Source organism: Haliaeetus albicilla, chromosome 2 (genome assembly GCF_947461875.1).
Source record: "Haliaeetus albicilla chromosome 2, bHalAlb1.1, whole genome shotgun sequence".
Taxonomy (NCBI): domain Eukaryota; kingdom Metazoa; phylum Chordata; class Aves; order Accipitriformes; family Accipitridae; genus Haliaeetus; species Haliaeetus albicilla.
The window spans coordinates 55,871,248-55,884,218 of NC_091484.1; the positions used below are offsets into that span (position 1 = coordinate 55,871,248).

At 38.6% G+C, this 12,971-nt stretch overlaps 1 protein-coding gene across 1 annotated transcript in view; it reads right to left on the reverse strand.

The window, feature by feature from the left end:
• Window positions 1–12,630, reverse strand: part of CFAP69 (cilia and flagella associated protein 69) — a 31,461-nt gene extending 18,831 nt beyond the window's left edge. Inside the window, 11 exon segments of the mRNA XM_069775493.1 lie at window positions 2,246–2,369; window positions 3,398–3,575; window positions 3,699–3,848; window positions 5,635–5,733; window positions 7,152–7,228; window positions 9,181–9,290; window positions 10,342–10,407; window positions 11,782–11,844; window positions 12,210–12,380; window positions 12,383–12,528; window positions 12,531–12,630. Of these exon segments, the coding sequence (XP_069631594.1) occupies window positions 2,246–2,369; window positions 3,398–3,575; window positions 3,699–3,848; window positions 5,635–5,733; window positions 7,152–7,228; window positions 9,181–9,290; window positions 10,342–10,407; window positions 11,782–11,844; window positions 12,210–12,380; window positions 12,383–12,528; window positions 12,531–12,630 (1,284 nt within the window).
• Between the last annotated feature and the right edge of the window lie 341 nt (window positions 12,631–12,971).

The following is a 12,971-nucleotide window of genomic DNA, read 5'->3' on the forward strand; positions in this document are numbered from 1 at the left end:
TGTGTTTTTAAAAATGCATTTGTGCACATATAAGTTTATACATCAGGGTCATCAGTACACACAATTTTGAGCCTTCAGTTGTGTGTACAAATACACTTACATTCAACTTCAGTGCATTTACAAGTAAGCACATGAAAAATCCATGTATGAGCAACATGCATTTACAAATATTACACATTAAAAATTCAGAAAATAAAATCTTGTCATTCACAGCTCCTAAAGAGCTAACAGAAGGACAATTACACCTAATATAACTACGGGTAGGACCAAGGCCAGGTGGTGCCTATGCAGCACACTAGAGGCAAAACAGCTTTATTTCTGAGGTGATTAGAAGCCATGGTTACCAGGATATTGCTCTTCTTGAGCAACAAAATACATTAGCTTGGCCTCAGTATGCTGGCAAAGCCACCACAGAGCTTTCCACCAGCTCCCAACAGGAGCAGAGCTCACAGAATGCTACACAGACATCCCCACAGAATCAAGCAGTTCTGTTGGTTTTGCAGCAGCTTCTTAGATGCATCCTCAAAAAGCTGGTCTTAAGATTTTTTCGGCCTAGCTCTGGAAGTTAGCATACATTCAAATGATTTTAACAATCAGAAAAATACTGCAAAAGTAATTTTAAAGAAAATATTGAAGTACACAACTATATTGCCTACTAGCTTTTGTCTCTATGGTATCTATATTCTCTGTAGAAAGCCATTGCAAAGTGGTTAAATAAAAAAACAACATTAAAACTTACTAATCTTTTCTCCTTGCTGATTAATGCAGTACTAAATTCTGATGGAAACTAGTAAGCATTACCAAATGGACAGTTTTGTTCTAACACAGAGGTAATCATAATTAATACCATTATAAGCTTTACTTTACATATATTTTCCAGTTTCCTTGTGGTGACAAAATGATTTTCCTTTTCAAAGACCAATTCCTGTGCTGATTTCTGAATTATGCTAAATACAAGACTGAGTTTTCTGAAGTTGCTTGGATAGTATATTAAGAAAAAAAGAGAACATTCTGAAGAAAATTTCTCTAGTATTATCTACAAGGCAGGAGTGAATGGTAATGTTAATGTTTTTGTCTACCTGATATTTATACCTTGTACTTTATCTCCACAATTGAAGTACAATCTATAGGGAGATACAAAATCTAAATTAAAACATTTTCATTTTTTCTTTGCATTGAAATAATTTTTCTTCCTTGTAGTATAAGGAATTAAAATAATGTGTCCTGGTTATTTATCTTGTAGGAGAAACTGCCCTGTTTTTACAGCCAGATAAACAATTTGAATGTTTTAGACATCAAATATGTTGCTGCAATAGTGTAACAGACATTTCATAATGGCTAGTGATAAAATGGAAAGCTTGAATGAAAAATCTGTAATCTTCATTAAAGACTATAAAATCTATTTAGTAATACAGCCAATTCAGAAACTTCTACTCAAGTTGAGAAATTAATTCCCTGAAAGTAATCCATTCCCGAACAGCCAATAGATCTACAGGAATTTGATTTCTTAATTATTCAGTATGTATGTCACAACTTCATATAAAGTTCTAAATCTCAGCTGTAAAACAGGAGAGTAAAAGAATATTAACATCTATAAAAAGTTAACTTCTCTGCAGTTTCCTCATAAAAATTCTGGAATACTACAGAAGAATGAGTCATCTACTTTTTAGGCAAGTCATGATAGTGCATTCAGGACTACATTTATGTGACCTAATCTTAGAATGAATTTATGTGCCTCTTATTAACTGGATCCAAGTAATTATTTTCTCAGCATCTTATTTAGAGCTTCTGAGCTGATTTTTGGAGGAGCCTTCTTGTTCCTGGTTATGAGGCACAGGTACTTCACTTGAATTCGGGCCATGTGAATACAGCCTGTACTCCTACATCTTCAAACAACAAAAGAGGTTTAGTGCAAAACTCATTGTAACAGAATGGCACATCTGAGAATCTGTACAAGAACACAGGTGTTAACGTTAACTTTTGCAAATGAATAGTGTTAGTGTAATTTTCTAAGTATTAAATAAGGTTGATGCTAGTACTCCAGGCTAAAGACCTACAGATTTGAAGTCTCTTTGAGGTAAAGGGAACTGCAGAAAGAAAAATGGTTTCTTTCTTAGCAAATCTAAGGAAGAAGAAAACACTGGAGACAGAGCAGAACAAATATTAGAACCCTAAAGGGTGAAAATACTGAGTATATAATAGCAAAGAAGTTATTAGTCTCTGGAATATAATTATAAATACTTACAATCATAGGTGCTGCAGGGTTTTCAGCTAGTAATGTAGCAATCACCAAGAGGTCATTCCGTAGCTGACGATCATAATGCCGGAAACCATGCATGAGAAGGTCTACAAATACTTCTTTCAAAGCACTTAAAAGAAAGTGAAATGCATTTTACCTTTTCTTTTCATATTCTAACTTTAGACAGCTCTATGTATATGAATCCTCATTCAGCATCATAGTTTTCAAAGCCTTAGGGTTTAACTGCAAGAGAAATAACTTAAAACTTTATTGTGAAATGGATTCTTATGTGTACCACTAGACATCCAATTTAAGCATATACGCAAGGTGCATGTATTACAAATTGCACCTTCCACTGTATGTGTTATAATTAATGAAAGACATAATATTTACTCAAGCATGGAACTGGATGTTGTTGAATGATTACTGAGAAGAAATCGTCTAGTCCTAAATAGTTAAAACAGTGTAACTCACTAATGAAGAACCTGTTATTTACTCCAGCAGAGGATCTAGAACCAAGCCTTCTGTATCATAGCATAGAATTTCCTACTAATCCTATAACACAAACACTTCAACAGTGCAGTAATACTGGCCTACCGAGCCTAACATCAGCTTGGAAATGGTGCCATTAACTTTTTTGTTATACGAAGCAATAGATAGGGCTATACCTCCTGCAATATGCAGCAGAGCACCTTGATCTCCCTCTTGCCCTGTAACAGAAACAACCGGTGGTGGAATGCTGTGTTCGTGAAATAAAGAGAGGCTTGACAATGAAATAATTTTGAAGTTGACTGGATGTGCTTTTAGCTGGACCCTGGCCACTGAGTTTGTAAGCTACCTGGCAGGCACCTCTTGTATCATACATCATTTCCTGGCATCTTACTGGCCACAGTGCTATCTAACTTGCTGAAACAGAAACAGATGCCTGAGGGGTCTAAATCACGGGCTGCTTGGCTATGAGGTCTAATCCAGTAGTGCTTCCATTTTGGAGAATCGGATGTGTTAATATTGAAAACTTAATGAGGACTTAATGAGAGACCTCCATTCCCCTTTTGTATTTTCTCTCGATTCACTTCAAACAAAATGCTACACGATAGCAATGCTTTAGATGTCTCCAAAATTAGAATAGTAATTCATAAAATGTTTCCCTGTACTTACTGTACACATTCCAAGCTACTGAGCTGATTAACAACTTCTTCTTTTGAGGTGTTTTCTAATAGGTTCCATAGGATTTCTGAGGAGCGGAACACCAGCTGTCCTGAAGGATCAACACCATTTAGATACAAACAGAGTCTGCTGGCTGCTTGGGCCTTCATCATAAGTCTGCAATTTACTCCTGAAATTATGAAAATCTGAATAATTAATTCCCTGTAGGTCAGTAATTGTTTTAGGCATATTCAGAGAACAAATGATCTAAGATCAGAGGTATGAGATTGTTGAAAGAACAGTTTGTACTAACCAGAGCTGGAGAGATGCTGGAGAGCTTTAAGTACCCACAACTTCTCAGTAAGTTGATTTTCAACTAATGTTAGTGACAAAATGAGAGTTTCTGCTAATCCTCCTAATTCAGCCATCTGAATTTTATAGTTTGCACTTGTTGGCTGGTAACCTGCATATACAATAGCTTTAGTTAGAATGCAGTAAATATTCAGAATTTTGGTTACTTCATAAAATACTCATCCTTTCTCAAGAAAGGATTGAGAACTGAGTACCGTATTTCCTTAGTCTTAAAATCAATTGAAAAAAAAAAATCTAATAAACAAGAGCTGCTTTTCTTATATATGAGTATTAACAGTGTCTAAAGCATATCCAACAGACTTAACCTCAAGAATGAGGTTAAATGATATATATTGACAGATCTAAAATGATATATAAACAAATTATTTGCTTCCTAGAATTCACAGAATGAAAGAACAAGCAGGGTTATAGAGAGGTGAAAAACCTTCTTCAGGTCATGCAACAAGTTGTTGGTGCAGGACCTAGCTCTCTTCTGTAGCCTATTCACTAGAGAATGAATACCTTTTATCATCATGTTACTTAAAATATATGAATCCAACCTTTGATTTATAAACTTGGCTTTCTAATGTGTCCCTGTTTTTAGTTTTGCCCATGCATATGCAAATCATATTTCATTACTGAATTATGGGGGAATGGGATGCATTGAGAAAATAAATTTATATTTATATATGCTAACTCATGAAAGTCAAGTTTTTCTTAAATAGCTTAAAAAATATATATAGCAAATGATATGAAATGCAGGATTGATAAATGCAGATAATGCACATGGTAAAACAAGTGTTAAATAAGCATAAACTCTCATATGCTCTAAGTTGGTATTACTTCAGAGGTAAGAGAACTCTGCAGATTCAAACTTTGGCAAGATTTACATATAAGCTTAGAGATGAAGAATCTGACTTAAAAAAACCAGACTGAAATACATTCTTCATTTTTGAGATAACATATCTTATTTTCTAAATCTGGAGATTTGAGTCTTCTTTGTAAGGCAAAAACAGATTTATACGCTTTCACATTTTTCTAGAATCTTGTGAGGGCTGTTGCAGCTGCAGCTTCTTTAGGCCTCCTAAAATAAATGAAAACCAGCAAGAGGGCACAGGAACTAGTGCCATGCTGTAGGAACACAGCAAGGGAACACAGTGACATCCAGCATACTCTCTCACATGTGCTCTGGATTCACACTGTGTCAATGACGCATGATCCTGTGCCCCTCTAGGAGGGGATCCATGACTGACTTTGCCTGGTAACAGCCTCTGGCACTATCATAAGGGTCAAAGGAATAAATAGTAGAGGATTCTGATGACAGCTTGCATGCCTACCCATAATACCAGAGGATCATGCTTGAGCTCATATACAGGCATCATCAACCTCTTTCTGCAGAGACAAGTCACACAATTTATTCAAAGCCTATGCTCAAATGTGTCCATATAGTATGAACTCAATCAAATTTAGATGGGCTCAGAGCTATCCCTCACAAGCAACACAAGTGAACCCAGAGCTGCTTCTCTCCAGGCTACATATATAAAGTTGAAAATTACATTTCCTTTCTTATAATTCTGATCCTAACTACTCTTTCTTCCTCCATTATCCACGTTTCAGAGAACTTGTGACCACATTTTCTGGATACTACTTAATCCTAATCTCATAAGTGTAATAATTTATTCCTTGCACACTGATGAACTAATTTCAGATTTTGAGTACGCATTTCTATAAAAACATGTTAATTGCACATTTGCCAATGCTATATGTTTAACATATGAGATACAGTAACTATAGTTATAAAGAAAAATTAATCCACAGCTAATTAAAAGAGCCATTTCAAAGTAGCTGGGATCATAAACACTTGATTTCTTGTGACACTTGAAAATACTGTGCTTTACCTGAAAGTAGTTTTCTTGGTAGCTCCGAATTATAAAAGCTAATAACACACTTACAGATTTGTATTCTAACTTGAGAGCTTGGCACCCTCATCAAATAACCTGTCAGAAACAGAAAAAAAAAAAAAGTAATTTACAAAATTTATAATTTTTTTACAAAGTAATCTTGACACTTCTGTTTACGGTACTTAGTGTTTCCTTTGGTCATGCCCCCTACAAATATGTCATTTCATGCAAAGTTTGATTATAAAATACTTAAGGCACAGGGACTCCCACACTGAAGAGGACAAAGGGGTCTTAGAGGAGTAGCATAGGGTTAATCAGAAAGTGACCTCCTCTGCTTTATGGCTACAGACCCTTGTAAGAGACTGGATGTTATTCCAGAAGTTGTGGAATTCAGAAGAAAGCCACTACACTAGGCTGCTGTCATCATTAACATGCCAGAAACTCTTCTAGCAGACATGATATAACATAAAGGGAGCACAGAAAGAGATCCTTTTCCACAAGATAAAGAGAATTCCATTAAGAGCTACCAGTACCTAACATGGATAATATAAACAATCTTTTAAGCTTTTAGGGTCTTTTTGGACATGCTACTCTAAAGAGAATCTGCAACTATCTGAAACCAGGATGCCATTCTGCTATCTACTTGGACCTGTGAAAATAAAGACTTCTAAAAATATTTTTTTTCTCACCCATTTCAAGGGTAATCTTTTTTCATGTATGACAGGCTGATTGTGCTACCTCTTTACCATTAAAATCTTACCATTAAGTGAGCTGATATATCACCCTTGCTCTATTCTGAATCCTTTTTGACCTACAGTGCTTGCAGTATTTTCTTTGAAAATCACAAATATAACATGCAAGTTCATAAAAAGGTATTTTGGTACTAAGCAGTCCACTGACATTAAGACATGACTTTGACACCTTTTCCTCAACAGCTCTCTTAAAACAGATTTCTGAAAGATAGAAGCTCATGGCTCAGACGCAGGAGGAAGCTGAAGTCAGAAACCGCTACTCCTAGTAAGGCATGGCACTAAACTGACTTATATTTTGCCTTTGTAGGTGATAGGTCTCAGGCTTTTGGGTTTTGAAGGTTTGAGCTGGGAGTCAGGAGTTACTGTTTCTCACTTGTTTCTTCCATTTGGTTTTAAAGAAGCAGGAGGGATACATGTTCCTTTTATCCCAGGCTTCAGTGTTTATACAGCAATTTCTCAGAACAAAATGAAATGAAACAGGCTATAGACAGGTTTAGTTCTTCAGGTGTATTGATAAAGTTATCTTGCGTAGCTTCTGACATTGGCAAATAGGTAATACTGCTAGCTAATCTGCAGGCTAGCTGCACAGCAAAGTAGGAGTGGTTTCTAATACTAAAAAGCACAGAGGACTGAATGAATAATTGGAAGAAAATACTTACATTTACTAATGAGGTAACAAGAAAGTAAAATCATGCTAATAATACAGTTAATTTTATTATGGCATAATAATAATTTTATTGTGGCATATCAGTTTACACTCACCCAGCTGTGCAATGCAATTTGAAACTGCCACAGAATAGCTTACTTCATCAGATAATTTCTTTTTTTGAAATGGTAATCTGCAAAATGAAATTTAAAAATATTACAGCTATGCTTAAAACTGCAGAAGAACACTTCAGTCAAGTCACCAGAAAAGCTCAATAGCTTTTCTCTTCTTCCTTGACGTTTTTTGCAAATAAGGACACTTCTCCCAGGACAAATACATTCTTTGCAATGCTGATTCTACACTGAAAGTTCCAGTTCCATAATCTGGCAATTACATTTTGGCACTTAGTGGTACATGTTCATAGGTAATATTTTCATAATTCATATTTGATGCAATAAGAAATACTGACTAAACAAATGTCATTTAAATGTGGAAGATTAAATCCTGGAACCTAGGCACTATCAGGCTATTGCAGAGCTAGACTATGCATAGACATGTGCAGAGGTGGAAAAAAAGGATCATATCCCTGGGCGAGACCTCTTGAAATAGATAAAAATAAAACCAATAAACTCACTCCAAATAGCCCAACAACAAATCTATTTTTAAAAACAGGATATTAAAAATATTCAACAAGATTTGCAAAATACTCAGATATAACATAAACATGTAAGTGCTAAAAATTCTCTAACAGTAAACATTACAATATTATGCTAAGATCTCTGCAGCTCATAGTGTAGAAGTAGCTTTCTGGTAGGTTTACCTCTGCAAACATAGCCAGAGAAAAAGAAAGGAGAGAGAAAATAACGGAATAAATGGGGGGAAAAAAAAGAAACAGACACTGAAAAAAACCTGGGAAGACAGGTAAACAGAAGCAGTTATGAAAGAGTGGAAAATTTTACTACAAGACTTCTAGTATCTCAATGGAAATTTTAAATAACAGCTCCTCCCTCTAGTTATAGGCTTCTCTTTGTCATATGAAGTAGTAGTGAACTGTGGGGGAATTTCCACAGTACAGAAATTAAAGCAAAACCCAAGGGTGCAATCTTCCAAAATATATTCATTGCAGAAACCACAATTATTGCTGACTGCTGTAGGAGATGAAAAGTCTTACTCACAACTACATTTTATCGACTTTATACACTCATTCTCAGTTTTGTCACGATTCTGCCAAAGATTGAAGAAAACAAAACTTTGTGAGGTGCTTTCTCATTCTCCACTGTGTGGCAGCAAAGGAAAGCAGTACAACTGAAAGATTCAGCTGAGAAGTTCTATGTTTATTAGACCTAACAGCTGAGAGGAAGCTATGTAAAAACCTATTTGAATATCTGGTATACTAACTATGCGACTCATTTTCTGTCTGGCGTAATTTTTCTCTTCCTTATTTTCTCCAATTTTAATTAAATACAGAAGTAACTGTAGTTACAAGCATTCCATAAGTAACTTTATTAAATTATTGAGGAGAAGACTACTGACAAGTGTGGATAACACCTAAATTCTATTGTACAAACAATTTAAAGTACAGTATGACAATGAAGATGCCCCAAAGTTCATGCAGTATGTTTTTAAAGTAATTATAAATCCCAAATCCTCCAACTGTTGTGGTTCTTTCTCTTCTGCAACATGGCTTGTCATTTCATAAAGCTTACCTTCAAGTATTAAAGTGTCTTCGTGTCACACCTGAGGTTTTTAAACTCAGAGAGCTTGTTTGAAACAGTGAAACGTACCTCAGCAGTACTTAGCTGCTGAATCTTTTGAGGCCAGCAGTCCTAGCTTACTCAGACAATAAGACACGGTGGGGAATGTTGCTTCCAAGCAAGCTGGGGCCAATGACAACACAGTTTTGGATGATGTAATAGGTAGCTCCACAGATACTGAAATGCTAAAATGGGTCCCTCCTTCATGCCAACAGAAATTGGACTCAAGGAAAACACAGTTCATGAAAAGGAAGGGTGATACAATAGATGCCTTGCAGATATAGATGCCTTGTAGATAGATGCTGTATGGATATGTCAGATGCCTTAGAAAATGTATGAACACGTTAATAAGCAGTGTTTAAATCTCTAAAAGAAGGGCTGATGTACTTACCCACATAATTTAATAAGTTCACATAAAGGCTCAGTGAAAGCTTCTTGCTCGTTCATTTTTTCTGCACACAGGTTAAGAATTTCAATTATTTGTGCTAAATCCTTAAGGGGCTTTTACTTTAAAGTTAAGGAAATCAGATTGTTTTTACTGCTATGAATCAGAAGAAAAAGTTGAAAACCGTATTCATCATACTTCGAAGACACAACCAAGAAAAAACAAGGCCAATGCTTTCAAAGTTAGATGTCTAAAATAAAGCATGTGAGTCTATACTTAGGCTTTACTTTTACAGAAGTACAACTTTTGCAAATCTGATTTAGCTTTCTTATCAGTTTAACTCACTGGAAGTTCAGCACTGACTATCTAAAAATATAGGATGAAAAGTTTTAACATCAGTGTCAGATTTACCTATCTAAATTCTGAGACAGCCTTGAGGTATTTAAATTTTTTTCCTACCCTACTCCAAAGTGACTAACTGAAGTTTGGAAATCTGGACCCAGACATATATTATCTAATTTAGGATAGAGGCACAAGATCAAAACTGAACAGATACTGAGACTGAGAAGTTACTACCAATCCACTGACTCATGGAAACTGCCTGTAAGTACTTAGCCACAACTCAATTGTGAAGTAATGTGATAGCTTAAATCACTGTGGCAATTAGCTGAACTGTATGAAATTAATCACATTTTTCCATATGCCCACACCCTCCCTACTACTTCTGATTATTTGAAGCCTTTCAATTTGTACTGTAAATACAAAAAAAGTTTCAGATTAATTAGTCTGACTTTATTTTTCTTTAAAATGTCTCCTCACTGGAAGTCATTGCTATTGTATCTTCTGCTTCTTAAGTAGTGACAATTATTATGCTTGTCTATTCTGAGTTGAAAGTACACTAATTACATTTTTAACACTTTCAACCACTGTACAGGTGAGATTCCTCTACTGAATTTTGTAGCAAATGAATCTAGCATCCAAGAATCTTGCTAACTTACTGACCTTGGCTATGTGTGCACAAGAAGGCCAATGATGAGAACATATGTGGACCATTGCTGCTCTCCATATGGAAGTACAGCACATCATAAAATGCTTTGCTGAAAAGTCAGAGTATTATCATACGTAAAACACCATGACTTCAGAATTCTACAGTGGCAAAAAGGATACAAGCCCGTTTTCAAAATGCTTGACTACCTTCTTGAGAGTTTTCAGCTGCTCTTTTTCCAAATCTTTCTTAAGCAAAAGAATGACAAGGTTTTAATTGCAGTTTGCCTTAGAACATTAAGTGATTATATTTATCCCCTTTTAAGTTTAAAGTAGAAACCAGATTAAAAAAATCACAAGACACAATGAAATTCTGAAAATGCTTTGCAGCAGGATTAGCTCCTTGATCAAGCCTCATTTCTAAGTATGGAGTCTGCGCTCTTGTAACTGAAGAGGCTTTTTAAAACTCTATCATTTGTTCAAATGTGTGGGCTCTTTCTTTTAAATTCTTTGGGATTCTGTGAAAGACAACTAAGAAAACCAAAGCTATGTCACACATGACATAAATGTATAAAAACATAGATCTAAGTGGCTTAGAGTGGACCTCTGCCACCACTAGGAAACAGTCTGCAAATTCAAAGTTAAAAACAACTGAAGTGAGGATATGTCAGGGTGTGTCAGTGATATGCAGCATTCATTCCAGCTCTTCTGAGCACCTCCACGCTGGGCAAGAGCACTGCAACTTGAGGCAGGCCAGAAAGCTGTTTCAGGAATCTACAAGCCCAGAATCCTAAGGGCATTTTATCATATATCTTACACTCTCTAGAGAAGCAGTAAACACTATAATCCAGCACATTTTTCTTCAGTCAGTAAGTTTATTCTATCAGCTCTGTATCAAAAGGGGAAAAAAAAAGGGTATGAACTACTTCTCTGTGGGGCATTAACTTAAAATGTGGTATGTTTAATCAAGTTCTTGTTTTAAGAATATAAATTATTAGTTTTTTTAGAACAAAAATAACTGATGGTTTAGTGAATTTGGTCTGCCAAATCTTGTGGAGATGAAAAACAGTTTGTGGAAGTCCATGAGATTATGCTCTCCTGTGTGCCTAGGTAGTCATATTTGTTCCTCAACATTGAACTCTGTGTATTTCTCCTTCCTTTAAAATCACCTCCCTGGAGAAATGTTAGCAGTTAACTTAGGCAATTACATAAATTCCTGACACACTTTCAATAATTCTGTATGTATTTCCGTTTCTCAGCTGTAGGTTTCAGCACTCAAGAAGTCCCAGACAAGCTAGAAATTTGGCACGTGTAGTTTTTAAATACACGTGCTTTTGTCTTTTTTTTTTTTTTTGGCAAAGTGCCTGTGTGAGGATGTACTGGGTTATATATACTTTTTTTTTTTTAATATAAAACCATCACTGATACCATTCTCTATTACAATGACCATCTTCAAAAGTGTTCAAATAGCACAACAAATACTTCAGCTTTGTGCTCTGTAGCCCCAGCCACCAGCACCATCTGGTTTATTTAAGGCAGGTACTAAAGTAGTTGTATAATACACTTTTCTAAGCCCCATTACTACCTGTGTAACTAAAATAACGAGGTATCAGGCTTACTTACTGAGTCTGAATCTTCAAGTAGTTTGATGACGTGACTCAGATCCACTGATCTTAACTGTGTATCCTGGAAAAGCCACACTTTTAAGTTGGTTTTTTTTTTAGACTGCGCTTTAAAAGTGCTTAAACCTTAAACTGTCAAAATGCCGCATTAAACCAACATGCATCTACCCACGGACGGGTAAAACCAGGCTGTGTGTGGAGCACAAACCGCGGCTTGTTCACAGCCCGACCTAGCGGCCAAGCCAGGCCAGGGCAGGCCAGGGCAGGCCAGGCCAGGGCAGACCAGGCCAGGGCAGACCAGGCCAGGGCAGCGAGCGCCGGCCAGGCCAGGCCAGGCCAGGCCAGGCCAGGGCAGGGCAGCGCCTCCCGGCCCGCGGCGGCTGCAGGCGGCGGGGCTGGCGGGTGACTCCTGGCCGCGGGGGAGCTCACCTGGACGGCGCCGAGGTCCGCGCCGGCGTCCGAGGCGTTCCTGCGCCGCTCCCCGCCGCAGCGAGAGGGGCCGGGGGCGGGCGACAGCGCCGGGGAGCGGGCCGGGGAGCGAGAGGGCGCCCGTGAGGCGGGGAGCTCGGACACGGCCAAGGAGGACATGGTGCCGATCGATCCGCCGCCGCCGCCACCGCCGCCCGCCGCGGCAGCGCGGCCCCGCGCCGTTGCCATGGGAGCGGGGCGGCGCCACCTCCCGCGGCCGGGGCCCAGGCCCGCGGCGGCCTCGCCTGTGTCCCCCCGCCCGCCGGCACCCCCGGCGGGGGCAGCGCGGGTCCCGCCGGCCGGTGGGGACCGCCGGCGTGCCGCCGTGCGCCCCCTGTCCCCCCCGGGGCCTGCGGGCCCCAGTCCTGCCCCTCTGCCTCATTCCGGTGCTACGCCCCTACGCTTCTGCCTCCGCGGCACCCATGTTTGACACCCTCCTCCGCCCTGCCAGGAATGCCACTTCGTGCCCTGTGACAGAAGGCATTTCCCCGCCCCTGCGCAGGGCAGAGAGTGGGCTTTTCCCACTTGCCGGGGAGCTGGAGGGGAAGAGGCCGGTCAGTCCGTAACTTCTGATGATGAAAAGTTCCACCCTGAGAGACCACCATGACAAACACGTGTGTAGGTGGGACAGCCCTGCCTGGGGTAGCCTGGCTGCGGGGAGGAAGGGGAAAAGTGCCTTCTCTGCATAGACCGAAACAAAACAGATGACTCATGCCTGGAAGG